Genomic DNA, 14,340 nt, shown 5'->3' with positions numbered 1-14,340 from the left:
ATCTCACCAGAAGCCAACACTGCCACCACCTTGATCTTGAATTTCCAGTTTCCAGAACTGTGAGAAAAATCCATGTCTATTGTTGAAGCCACCGAGTCTGCGATATTCTGTTATGGCAGCACAAGCTGAGTAATATACTAAGCAAATACATAAATGATGAATGTAAAGAGTCAGATGCCTCCTTATATTTGCTGGTCAACACATTCGTCCTCTATAAGTAAAATGACTTGGGAATCAAATAAAATTGGAAAATTGATTTATGGCAGTGATCTCTAATCAGGGGCTTTTGTTAGATGATACAAATGGCCAGTGAAATACCAAAGTGTCTGGGATCTGGCATGTTCATGTCCCCTCTAGACTTGCAGTCCTTTCTGGGTATGTGTAAATGTGGGCACTCTCTTCACTTGACAATGCTGGAAGTGGAACCTGTCAGCCTTCCTGGCTTTTCCTTTGTGGACTCCCCCTTTTCATATGGACACATCCTGGTTGCCATTTTGTTTCTTGTGCAGTCTTGTGTGGTCTTGCATTGATCCTTTTGGATATCTTTACTTTGATCCTTTCCATGATTGCTTTATGGTATAATTCATGAATTTTCTAGTTCTTGGGATGGGGTAGTACATACATTTAGGGTGGTAACTGGCCAGGACACATGGCTACAGCTGTGCTACTTGTTGCCATTGACCATCCTTCTGATTGGCCAATCCCTGTGTCTTACCAGTTGCTGATGTTTTGAAGGTCAATCTCTGCCTATATAACTGGCACTACAAAGTACGAAAAGTATGAAAAGAAACTGACTGGATTAAACCATTCAGTCAGCCTTCCACATAGCAAACTAGGCTGTTTGAGAACTTTTGAAAAGATTCCTGTTTCCCAAAATGACAGTCTCATCAACCTATTATGGAGCATAAAATCACGTCACTAGCATTGCTTATGAAAGAGTTTAATCATACTTACCAGAAAGGATGATCAATATATCTGATATTTAAAGCTTACCTACTATGTGCCAGATAGTGGGGAAGTTCTTTACATGGATCATCTCAGGGACGCCTGGGTGGCTCAGTTGGTTAAGCCACTGCCGTCGGCTCAGGTCATGATCCCAGGGTCCTGGGACTGAATCCCGCATCGGGCTCCTTGCTCAGCAGGGAGCCTGCTTCTCTCGCTGCCTCTGTCTGCCTCTCTGCCTCCTTGTGTGTACTCTCTCTCTCTCTCTCTGTGGCAAATAAATAAATCTTAAAAAAAAAATGGATCATCTCATTAATCATCACAACAACCCCACTATGAAGCAAGACCTATTAAATGCCATTTTGTAGATGAATCAGTTGAAACCTATAAAGATTAAATTGTTTAATGTTTTCAGCTAGTAAAGAGTAACCAAACCTTAAGATTAAGTGTTATGCTCAGAACAAACAAGTTACCTTGTCCTACAAGACACTTGTGTGATGTAATTGCTGCTTATGGCTTAGAACTTTTCTCACACATTGTCTTCCCAGCTTCTTTGTTCCTAAAAAACTGCTTCCCTATTCTAGGGGGCACACAAACCTCTTTCTGGCTTTTTCCCAGCAGAAAGACTGGTCCCTCTATCTGGAGTGCTTTTTACCCGTATTTTTATATGACTGGTTTCTATTTTTACCATTCTGTCTAAAGGGTTCTCCCTTTCAACATGCTTGACACTCCTTAATACCACCTCCTGAAGATAATTTCCTTCATAAGCAGATACCTCCCATGGTTTGGAATATTTGTTTGCTTAGTTATTTCCTACATCTTCTGTGAAGTTCCAAAGACAGGAACCTAGTCTCCCTTATACACGGCTATGTTACTAACACCTAAGTACTGGGTCCTTCATATATTAGGTACTTAATAAATACGTGCTGCATGCCAAAGGATCATCTATTGAGACCTGTCAAATGCCAGGGATCTTTGGGGCATGACTTGGGAAGGCGAGGAATATATTAACAAGAAAAGACAATGAGAAAATGAGTTAAGGGGGTATGTTTTTGATGTAGAGAGAAATCTCAGGGCCTGAGTAGTCCCTCTAGCTGGAGCCATCATTACAGAGAATATTCTGAGCTCCAAGTGAGGGCACACAGTATGCACACAATGCGTGTATCTCCTACTGAGATGAGGCAGGGGCAGCAAAGTGGATGGGAACAGCTGAAAATAGGAAAGGCAATCCCTTACAACAAATTTCACGGGACTAATAGTTTGGCTGATACTAATAGCATGCAATTAGCTTTGTTCTGGAAAATGCTGCCAAGAGTTTGTTTTTAACTACTAGGCTGCACCAACCAGCAAATAAGAACTTCCTGTATTTAAGCTGTGCTAGGTGATGATGGTGGTTAATAATTAAGTCCCTAACGACTCCCATGAAACATGGGAGAGGAAGAAGTCTTTGGCCAGTGGTGTGACCAGGAAGCTCCTGCGAAGGAGGTGGGACCTGCCCCAGGCCCTGGAGAAGAGAGAATTAGATCTGATGGAGATGAGGGGTGTGATCCAAGCGTGGTCTCAGGAACATGCCTCGCACGTTCAGGGACTGGAAAAGGCTACTTGGCAGGAAATAGACTTTGAACATAATGTTAAAAATTTGGTTTTATATACTGAATTCAGGATGGACTCCCAGGAGATTCTGAATGGATGAGTAATGAATTGAAATTGGTGTTCCTAAAAGCAAGAAGTGGCAGATGGAGGAGAGAGCCTAGGGCTGGGAAGGGAGTTCATTGGTTTCCTACCACCGACCATCATTTGGGCCTGTCTGGGGCATCACTGTCCCCACCCTCCTCCTGGTGGGGGAAACAAGGAGCAGGAGGCCATATGCAGGGGGCTGTGAGATCAGATTCTGCCATATCCTCATTAGATTTGGAGCCATTGAGGGGGCTGTGGATAATATTTCTTTTCAATTTTATCAAAAGCTGATTGGTAGAGTGTGTTATTAAGTTCAGCTTTACTTTGATAGCAGGACAATGGCTATGTGTTTTGTGTGGATTATGAGGCACTTCTCTACCCCCAGGTGCCTCCTGAATCATCAAAGATGTATTAGATTAGGTTAACTTAGTATTTAAGATTAACTGGTTTTTAATGTAATCTGTGCATAATTATAACTGACATGTAAGTTGTAGTTTATTGCCTTTAAATCATTGTACATCTGCATGTTTTTTGCAGATTAGAAAGGTGAGTTTCAGAGAAGCTGGATGACTTGTCCAAGGTTCCTTGGAGAATGGGTGGGAAAGTATGGACTAAAACCTGTTTCTTTTACTTCAGGCTACTTATATCTTCATGAAGACTAGAAGCTAGTGCTTGACACACACAATATATTCCTACTAACCAAGACACTTAGTCATTCTAGAGCTAACCACCGCAGTGGAGTACAGGGATTAACTATATCTGATCCGATAAAATGCCATGGGTGTTCAAATACTCATTGACGATGACATGGCCTCCACCATTTGTGGAATCCACCTGTCCTAGAGGGAATGTATCTTATAACGTCCCCCACATCTGTTTAACTTACATATTTTCCAATGAAATATTGGCAGTGATGTTCAGGTTTCGGTTTCCTCTCCTCGAGCCTTGGGCTCAGCCACTCTTGGTTATGGAGCCTGGTTTTGTCAGTTTGAGCTCATGGAATTTGCAAACAGCATCTATGTGCACAGTAACAGAATGATTCTGGCTGATAGAGGGAGGACGAGTGTGGAGCAAGCGTGGCATGAAACAGACTGTTTGCTTTTTTCCACAGTCTGCTGATTCAACCTGCAAACCCATTCCCCAACTCCATTAGCAAGACCTATAAAAACACAGGGGCCTCTGTAAAGACGACTCTGACATTCGCAACCCGGAGAGGTCTTTTGAGTTCAGAGAGCCCTGTTTTGCACTTATGGTTGGGGTCTGGATATTTTGGCTGCCACACTTGTTTCTAGTTAGAAAGCTAAAAACAAGGGTCTAAACACTTTTCACTCGGATGGTAAAACACATGCTCACTTTTTGCAGTGACCCTGGAAACAGAAGGGGAATTCTTATAAATCACAAAGGAAAATAAATAACTTCACCCATGGAGGGAAAGAGACAGCTTGAGAAAAGGGACTTTGGAAAAAGGTTGTCTCTAGACAGCAGTCTTGTGGTAAGTACTAAATATTCATTTACCACTCTATATGTTTTGGCTTAAAATGCATTATTCTTTGACTGTTATTTCCTGAACTCTGCGCTTTTGAAACCTCTATTCCAGTTACCCCATTAGCCATATCCCCTGGGATTTGCTTTCATTTATTTTTTACAAAGTCAAAAGCCAGCAAATTATTGGAATGTTTGTATAGTGTACTTAATAGGCAAATGTCATAATCTGTCAACATTATATGTAATTACATTAATTCCAGCTGAAGTAGACTTTAACCTATACAAAAACACTACTGTAAAGCTGACACCCAATGCCAAGCCTATATATACTTGTTCCATCCCCCATTTATCTTCATCTGGGGGATAAGCTGAATAGGGATTTAGTAGAGCTTCTAATATTGAAGAGTGAAGCATCCCCGAGACCTTAGATACGTACCACAGTTCAATTGTTGATAAGCTTTCTTTCTAAGAGTGTGAATGCTGATGAGTGTCATTCTTAACAACCTGGTTGTGTTTGCTTCCGTGCATGAGAATCTGGTTAGTCCAAGAAAGAGACTAAGTCACTGATTCCGGAAGGTTGGCTGCTCTCCGAGCTCTGATGTGTACATCCCCTCTTCTCTTCCCTAATGCATGTGAACAGAGCAAGAAATCAAGGGAGTCACCTCTTTCTCTTTTGCTCATTGACTGAAATGGAGATTTAGCTCAGCTCCTTCTTTTGCTTGTTGCGGGAGGATGTGCTTTATTCATTTGTGTGCTCCCAGCATCTGACTGGGAGTCTGGGTCGGACTAGGTATCCAATCAAATATTTGTGGAATGGATTTGTCAGTTGTGCTTTTCCCACCCTGCTGCTATAGGTCTGGCTCTGCCAGTGTAGAGACAAGTTAGTTACCCCGTAACTGCTGAGGCTTAGGGTCACAAAGTGTTCCTGGATGTGAGTTTCCGGGAACGGAGAAAAGGATTACGTTGAACTTTTGTGTCTAGTGCCTCTCTTGTTTTTAGATTCAATTTCTGTGTCTGTGCGGGCTGTGCACTGACCAGTCTACCTTCAGAGGCTAAGAACTTTTATAGCATTTTAGATTCTCCTCCCAAAGGATGTGCCTGCCCTCTTCTCATCTCTTAGGTCTTTCTATCTCTGGTCGAATGTGAAATAGCGTGTGTGTGTGTGTGTGTGTGTGTGTGTGTGTGTGTGTGTGTGTGTATTTATACATCTATTCCCTGAAGATAGTTTCTGGGGAAACAGGATAAAAAGATGATTTCTCAGCCTCTCCTTTGCCAAAAAAACCCACCACTTTTTACCTAACCTGATAATAGAGTCTGTCATATACCTGAACAGAGGACAGAGATGCTCATATGTTATAATATGAGCAACACAGGAAAGGTTCTCTTTTAAAAAGGTTTTTGTTTGTTTGTTTGTTTTAAATTATGAGAGAGAGAGAGCTCACATGGGTGAGGGGAGGAGCAGAGGAAGAGGGATAAGTAGACTCCGAGGTAAGCACAGAGCCTGATGTGGGGCTCGGTTCCACAACCCTGAGATCACAACCGAAGCCAAAATCAAGAGTCAGATCCCTAACTCACTGAGCCACCCAGGAGCCCTACAGGAAATGTTCCCTTCACCCCCATATATCCTCCCTGATTAGCCCCTAAAGTCCTGGATTCTGCCTTCCATGCCAGAGAACAGGCGAAGATGATATCAACGCAAGCAAGCTAAGCTATTGTCTTTCATGGGAGCACACTCATTAATAAAAGGTCTTGGATGTTTCCCAAATGTCAAGCCGCTGAGCAAAATTTTGTTGAGGGAATTGGTAAACAATAAGATACAGGGCACGGAGAGCTGCGATGCAGGGCTGGGCTGGGGCAGGGAGGGGAGAGGCAGTGAATGGCCACGAGAGCTTCGGACATCTGAAAATCAGAGGAAGAGGAAAGAGCCTTAATGAAACCATTGTCCTTATTTAAATTTTGCTCGGGGCGGGCCCGACTGTGAGCATAATCCAAGCCTGTGGTAGCAGCAGTATAAGCTGAAAACCCAAAACCGAGCTTGGGGTCCCCTTTGGCACGTGGCTCTACCCTGAGTCTTGTGGGGCCTGCAGATCCATTTTCTGACTTTAGCATGAGAGAACAGGGAGAACAAGAACCCGTTGCTTGGCACAACCTGAGAAACGTAATGCTATTCAATGTCCCCAAATGATGCTTAAGGAGAGGTTTTTACACTAGTGAAATATCTGCCGTGTTTCCTGGAGGTAGATTAAGTGTTATGGCTGCATGGGTATAATTGGGAAGATCCCAAAAGACTGTTGTCTTTATGAGTAGGTGGCCTAAGGGATGGGAGGTCTTAAATGCCACTCCATGTTACACAGCTTAGGCCCCATCACTATAAATTAGCCTTCTCTTTTAGTGTTATGTTCTTTCCTCATATAACACACTGAGGTAGTGACAGCAAAGGTACTCGTTTTGAGCCGGTGTTTTGAGAGTGAGACCCACTGAGAGTCCCTTGAGTGAATTCTCTTGTGGCCATCAGGAAGAGAGGTAGACAGGGATGAGGTCAAAGCTGACTGGCCTGTTAAAGGACTTGAAGCAAAGACATCAGCCTCCTCTTTGTGTCCCTGCTGCATTCACACAAACAACTGGGAGAGAAACACAAAGTGATAATTCTGGAAAAGGCCTCCTGGACAACACAAGGAGAAGGAAACACCTGGCATCATATGCCACACTTCTTTCTCAAGGCATGCTTACTTTATTCCACTTTATGTTGTTTTTAAAATTTATTTATTTATTTATTTATTTATTTATTTTAATTTTTGTTTGTTTGTTTGTTTTGTTTTGTTTTTTTAATCCTAGAATGCTAGAATAGGACTGGGTTAGCCAGTCTCCTCACTTGGCAGAAGAAGTTATTACTCAGTGAGGTTCAGTGTTTTTCTCGAGGTTCCACAAGTAGCGTTGGATGCAGGGCTCTTACCCCTCACTTCAGTTCCTTACATTTTACTACATAAAATCCCAGTAAGAGAAGACGTCCCTTTGGAAAACCAAATAGAGGAAAGAGAAATATACTAAATCTTATGTCTTGAAATTCTACCACAGTAATCATTATGACCCACATTTTTGAGAATTAGAAGGTCCAGAGGTAATTTCCACTTTCACATTCTGCAGGGAAAAAAATTCCTCATAATGTACAGTAAGAATAAGGTACTATTAACTTCATTACACTTTTTATTTTACATAATCAAATCATGAAGTGTTGAGTAGAAATTATAGCTCCCTTGCAACAGCTTTTAAATTTGTAGGCTGGCGGAACCACAGAATAAAGGAACTCACAGTCAAGATGCTGGAAAAAGCTCCCCATTGGGGGATAGTTTCTTGTGGTTTTTAGTCACAATTTTGCCTTCAGGACAGGACATGGGGGGTTTGAGTGTGTGTGTTTGTGTGTGTGTATGTTTGTGTGTGGGCACCCCAGTAGCATTGAAGTGTTCTTTGATTTTTTTTTTTTTTTTTTTACTTGATAAATCACCCTTTTTAAGAAGAAAGTGACAGGTAAGTGAAACTGAAATGAAAAATATGTTTCAATGTGGGGGGTAAGTACCCTGAGAGAAAGACAAGTGACTACAAGTTTGCCTTCACCAGTAGGAGTGAGCCGAGGAGCCGCACGTTCGCGGCAAGTACAGTCTTCTCTCTGATAACAATAAAAATCACCCCAGAAATCGAGGCCTCTTCTTGACCCAAAGCTGTTCCGCCCACCCCAGGATGCTTTTTGATCAGAAAAAGTCAGCATTTCACACTGTGCTTTTTTATTTGCAAGAATCATTCCCAGGCTGACTGTAGAGCTATATGATACGTGTGGCTGTGATAGCATTTAGCTGATGAGAGGGCTGGGGAGGGAATTCTCTCTCTCTCTCTCTTTTTAACCATCTCACATTCTGATAGGAGAAATTCCCTTCTAGTGTGAGGAAAAGTTACTTTTTGCTTTTAGGCAGGGACGGGAGGGAGTTTCTTTCATGAACAACAGATTCTTTCGCGGTACCCCATTCCTTTATTTCCCCTTCCAGAAGGAAGACAAAACGTTGGCCACACTAGATCCTCAGCTCTGACAGCTGGGCAGTTTGGATAAACTTGTGAGAACAGGAAAGGCCCCACCAAGTCCCTCAATTCACCCTTCAGCCTCTCGATAGTTTGTATCCAAACTAGTAGAGTGATTAGGCCTTCCATAGGCACACATTTAAGCCAAACAGTAAGCATCCCTAGAAAACCTGCTTTACATTTAAGATGTTGTAGTCACTATGGGATGTTCTGGATAGTCTCCACTTTTCCCTCCAGAGCCACCCCATCCTTCTCCACCTGCCTATGTACCCCTAGAGGATACACCACACAGACTTTGTCAGTAGGACCCTATGTCTTTTGGCATCTAGTTGGGTTTGGCTAACGGAGGGACCTAACAGGAGATCAGAGGTCAAGAAGAGAGAGAGGTCAAGGTGATGGCTCTCCTATTCTCTCCTGGCCTGGTCCTGGGACACAGGGACTGCACTGCTCTGCCTACGGTCACAGTTTCTGCTGGGCAACCCTCTCTCACAAAACCACAGTTCTCTCTGTGTTCTGGCACCTTCCCTTTCCTCATGTTCCTTCAGGCTTCTTGGTAGTAATGACTGTTGGATGTTGCCAGCCCGTCTCATGTTGGTCTGCTTTAGTCTTCCCACACTTTATCGTATGGTTCCTTTCCCAAAATCTTCTCAGTTTAGATGATTTGCCTGTGCCATCGGTTTCCTGCAGAGCCCCCTGAGTGATACAAGACCATAGTTTATTTGTGGAAACTGACCTAATCAGCAGGAAAGTTGATATAATACAGAGGAGGTAAATGGTGTGGCATTGACTGAAAGGCATGCTAACAACTCATTTCATTGCTGAATTACTTTTTTTTCCCAGAGAACCATCTTCCCTATATCAAATTGTGATGGTTAATTTTATGTGTCAACTTAACAGGGCTCAAGGGTGCCCAGATACCTGGCAAAATACTACTTCTGGGTGTGTCTGTGAGGGTGTTTCCAGAAGAGATTAGCACGTGCATCAGTAGATCCGGTAAAGAACTTCGCCCTCCCCACTGTGGGTGGGCGTCATCTGATTGACTGAAGATCTGAATAGGTCAGAAAGGCAGAGAAAGGGCAAACCTGCTCTCTGCCTGAGCTGAGACATCTTCTGTCCTTGGATACTGGCACTCCTTGTTTTCAGGACTTTGGACTGGGACTGGGACTTACAGTATTGGCTCTCCTGGTTCTCAGGACTTCGGGTTTGGACTGGAGCTCTATCACTGGGCTTCCTGGCCCACTAGCTTGCAGACAGCATGTCATGGGGCTTCTCAGCCTCTATAATCATGACTCCATTCCTTATAATAAGTCTATCTGTATTTATACTTACAGTTATAATTATATTTACAAAGGTACAGAACCCTGACGTATTCACAAACGTAAATCTCTACTGCTTTGTCTTCAGTGATTTCACCCCTGCTTAGAGACCAGAGGAATCCTAAAGCAGGGTTTCAGCAAACTCTGTGAAAAGTCAAATAGTGAAAGTTTTGGGCTTCCCAGGCCAACTGGCCCATCATAGCTCCTCAGCTCTGCTGTGGGAACTCGAGAGCAGCCACAGATAGTATATGATATGAATAAATGGACTTGGCTTGTTCCAATAAAACCTAATTTACAGAGGCAGTGGGCTAGATTCTAAAGGATAGCTGCATGTGGTAGAGAAATGGGAAACTTGAATGTCTAGTTCACTTTTCCTGGGTGCTGACTTTTTGAATGGTGACTTGTGTTTACGCTCAGGATGCGCAGTGTGCAAGGGCAGGCGAAGGAGCAAGTTGAGGACGTCACGTGAAGATGTATGCACCCAAGGGCATGGATTTGAGCAAAGAATCAAAGCAAATCAATTAAAGCAAGTATTTTAGAAAGCTCAGAACTCACTGGGAACTTTTCTAAATGGAAAAATAGGGACATTGTTCGTGTGGCTCAGTGCAGCCCATGGACTGTGAATATTGCCCCCCCAAATCTGCATTTTTGTAATGCTTCAGGCTCACCTCTAGCTTTCTTGACTCTCTCGGTGCTGGGATTGGGCTACTCTCAGCACAGCAATGCTGTACAGAACACAGGCCACTAGGTTGCTAGAGGTTTCCAGTGACTCAAATCCTAGCTACCCTTGATCCCTTCTACTAATGGAAGCAGGCATGAAATATGGTTGACTCAGTGCCTCTGACCAGGAGATCTTTGTGCTCTGAAACCAAGACTGTTTGAGATTTTTCAAGTGATCATCAAGTAGAGAAAAGTCAGTGAGTAAGAGGGAGGTTTTATTCCCCAGCTGCTTTATCCCCTCAATAGAGCTATTATCCCAGCTGCCTCCTGGGTGTCCTGAGAAGAACAGAGACCAGGCACGGGAGCCAGGTCAGTGGGAAGGTGTGGTGTCTGAGGCTCCACCCATGGCTCATTTTTGGAAAAAAGCAGCAGCTGGGGAACAGACCAGCTTTGGCCTGGGTCGGCTACCTTTCCAAAGTGTCGTGCCTAATCTCACTGCTCCTCTTTGGCAGCAGGCGACCATGAAGGGAGAAAAGTACCAGATGCTTAAATGAAAATGTACCCAGTGAATCTGTGCAACAGCGTAGCTGAGCCCATCATGACAGGTCAAGAACACGCTGGACGAATGTCCGGCCCAGCTCCCGGCAGCAGCACAGACCTCTGGGGGCTCTGGATAGATTTGGTGTGGATGGGCTGGGAGAACACAGCGAGGCTGGACCAGGTAGGTACAGCCCCAAATCCCTGGTTACAGAGGGTCTTAAAGGGGCCCCAGATGAGCAGGAACAGATCAGAACCCGCCAGTACCAGGAGGAAGGCTGGAGAAATGAGCAGGATTGCTGCTGAAAAGGTCTGAATGGAAGGCGGGATGAAAGAACACAAATAGAATAAACCCAAGCAGTGGACATAGACTATGTGGGCAGTGGGGACGGGTAAAGTCCAGTGGGGCGCCTGGCTGGGTCAGTCAGTAGACAAGTGACTCTCAGGGTTGTGAGTTTGAGCCCCACGTTGGGGGTAGAGACTACTTAAAAATAAATAAATAAATAAATAAATAAATAAATAAATAAATAAATAAATTTTATATCTATCTATCTATCTATCTATCTTGGTGCTTGCTTTGGCAGCACATACTAAAAGCTGGAATGATACCAAGAGAGAAGATCGGCATGGTCCCCACACAAGAGTGATGGTAAAATCTGACATGTGAGCCACTTGAGCCAAGCATTAGGTGCGGCCCCGGGTGGCTCCCTTCCCTTGGTGAGAATAGCTGAAAGGTTACTGAGGCTTGCCACGTGCCAGGCACTCTGGTCAGCACTTGAGGTAGGAGTTGCCATTCAGTGCTCAGGATGACCCTTTCAGATGGGAACTTTAATTATTCCTTTTTTACAAATAGAAAAAGCTTACCAAGTTAAAGAACTTCCTCAGGGCTGTGAAACTTGTGTGCGGTAGACTTGGGACTTTAGCTCCCTTCTGGCTGCTCCCAGATCATGCTGTCACGCCATAGCTCATGGCTCAGAAGCAGAAAACCTTGTTTGCCAGTGACGGGGAGCTCCTTGCCTGGTGCTTTCCAATGCTGAACAGCCCCAGCTTCAACAGGGCTAGAGGTTTACAGGTGTATCAGCACACCTGCTGTCCCTGTGCCTGCCGATGATGGAAGCCAGGCCTGATTTCCAGAAAATAATTGTTAAAGGGTTGGAGGTTGGGAGAGAGGGGGGTACAAGGAGTCAAGGATGCATGTGCTAGAACTTGGTCTAGGTCTGATTTCCAGTCGATTAATCAGGTCTTGGAACCAACTTCTGTAGAGATTAAAGTTAGCGTATCTATAGAATACATAATATATACCCTGTATCTATAATTTTGCATACTTACCCACATGAGGATCACTGTGGTGTATACGTGTATACAATGGGGATATTGACTGAAATGGGAATAGAGTACAGAGGAGTGGTGAATGACAGGGCACATCCAAAGTCTAGCTTTTGCCCAGCATGAAACAGGATTTGTAACTGGAGTGATGAGCCTATCAAATGGTTGCACATTGTTTTGGCTGAGCCACTGACTGATAGGGCTGGGTAGAGACCCCCTTAGTCTCCTATGAGGACATTCCCCCCCCACCAGATGCCATTTGTTTGTTCACCACTTGAAATTGATGCCCCTCCTCTGGTGTTGCACAAAGGAATGTCTGCCTTCATTATGGTGATGGCTCATCCCGGATGACTCCCCTTCCCTTCACCTCCCTTCTGTCATCATTGAAAATAAGGCAGCCTGTCACCATAACCATATATTCCAGAATTCTTACTAAAATACCCTTTTCTGAGCTGCCATATTATTTACCTCTGGTCTTCATCCCTTCATTCAATGCTTTGTCTGACGCCTGTCTACCTTAAATCAGGGTCTCTCAATCTATCTAACATTTTGGACCCTGTATTTCTTTTTTTATTTTTATTTTTATTTTTTAAAGGTTTTATTTATTTATTTGAGAGAGAGAGAGAGAGAAAGAGAGAGAGAATGAGAAGGGAGAGGGTCAGAGGGCAAGGCAGACTCCCTGCTGAGCAGGGAGCCCAATGCCGGACTCGATCCCAGGACTCCAGGATCATGACCTGAGCCAAAAGCAGCTGCTTAACCAACTGAGTCACCCAGGTACCCCTGGATCCTGTATTTCTATCTGTTGTAGGGTTGGGGGTGTTCTGGGCATTGTAGGATTTTCAGCTGTATGCCTGCCTTCTATCTACCAGGTGCCAGTTACGCCCTTCACCTACCTGTGATGACAAAAACTGTCCCCAGATGTAGCCCAGTGTCCCCTGGGAAGCAAAATGAGCCCTGACTGAGCTGAATTGTAGGCTCCTGGAGGGCATGAGCCATGCCATACTCACATTTGGGTCCCTAAAGTCTGACACATGGAAAAACAGTGTAAAGAATGAATGCGTAAATGAATTTACCAGTGAGTGAGTTCATGAGCTAAGTACACATCAGCAGGAGATACTGGGTATGGAGGAAAGGGGCACTATCTGGAGGAGGCACGGAGCACTGGTTCAGAAGTCTGGGATGGCAACATTTTCCATTTTACTGAGGGTGATCCTAGCTTTCATATAAAGACTTGTGTTTGCCTCAGAGGTTCTTGACATGGACCCACTTGAGTTCCAGAGCACTTGATAGGGCAAATTTATGGAAAGGCTCTAGGGGTTTTGAATTCTCCAAAGTAGATTACATTAGATTTCATATGTACGTACCTATGTGCACATTTTTCTGGGGAGGGAGTCCATAGCTATAATCATATTCTCAAAGGTATCCGTGACCTGAGAATGGTTAGGTAGCTTCCTCTACCATTAGTCTAGCAAGTCTGGTACACAGAACCTGCACACAAGTGGCTTACCTTACCCAGGTCACAGAGCAGGATCTCAGAAGCACATGGTTCCATCACCTGAACCCACCTGCTGTAGTAAGTGCTCTCTGCCCACCTCAGACACGGCTCTGCACACACTTGGCATCTCAGAGATCACTTAATCGAAATAGGAACTGGCAACGTTTGGAAAGCCCTTCGTGAATGCTGTTATTGATAGATAATGATATGGCATCTTAAGAAATAAGTCCAAATGAGCAGAGACGTTCTCTTGGCATGTTCTGTGTTTTCTTAGGGCTCAGGGATCTGCTTGTCATTCTCCTGGTGTCTCATCATCTTTCAACAATGGGAATCATCAGATCATACAAGTTTCCATGGCAACCGAGGTTTCTGTATCCTCCTCTGGCAGCCTAAGATTGTTCCCGCGGCAGATTCTCTAGTGCTTTGTCCATAACGAGAGGTAGAGCTTTCATCGATCTCCTCAGAAGCTAGTCCTCAAACCCAGGAGGCAGCTGGGTGTTCTCACTTATAGGTGCCTGCTTCCCTCTCTAGCATATCTAATTGATCGGCACAGAATTGAGCACCTACTAAGTTCAAAGCTCTGTGAAATACCAAGGGTGAAGATCCATGTGAGTTTTAAGAAATGCAAAGCATGATTTCCATTTTGCGAAGCCTTACAAAGTCTAGTCACATCTACACAAGTCATAGTAATGCCAGGAGGTATACAGTGATGCAAAGAAGAGTGATGGGATTTCAAAAGGAGGTTGCAACTCTTGCAACTGTATTGATCAGGATGGGCTTTCCCAAGGAGGAGAGCTTTCATATCTCCCTTAGTGAAATTGGTCCAGATTTAGT

At 44.1% G+C, this 14,340-nt stretch overlaps 1 protein-coding gene across 1 annotated transcript in view; it reads left to right on the top strand.

Moving 5' to 3' along the window:
* The window catches only part of NCKAP5 (NCK associated protein 5), an 894,518-nt gene that overhangs the window by 40,561 nt on the left and 839,617 nt on the right, over window positions 1-14,340 (top strand). The window contains exon 2 of the mRNA XM_080799084.1: window positions 3,982-4,111. Coding sequence (XP_080655210.1) covers window positions 4,043-4,111 — 69 coding nt within the window. The 5' untranslated portion in view covers window positions 3,982-4,042. The remainder of the gene's footprint in view (window positions 1-3,981; window positions 4,112-14,340) is intronic.

The sequence above is a fragment of the Martes martes genome, assembly GCF_963455335.1.
Source record: "Martes martes genome assembly, chromosome: 3".
Taxonomy (NCBI): domain Eukaryota; kingdom Metazoa; phylum Chordata; class Mammalia; order Carnivora; family Mustelidae; genus Martes; species Martes martes.
This window is presented reverse-complemented; position numbering and strand designations above follow the sequence as displayed.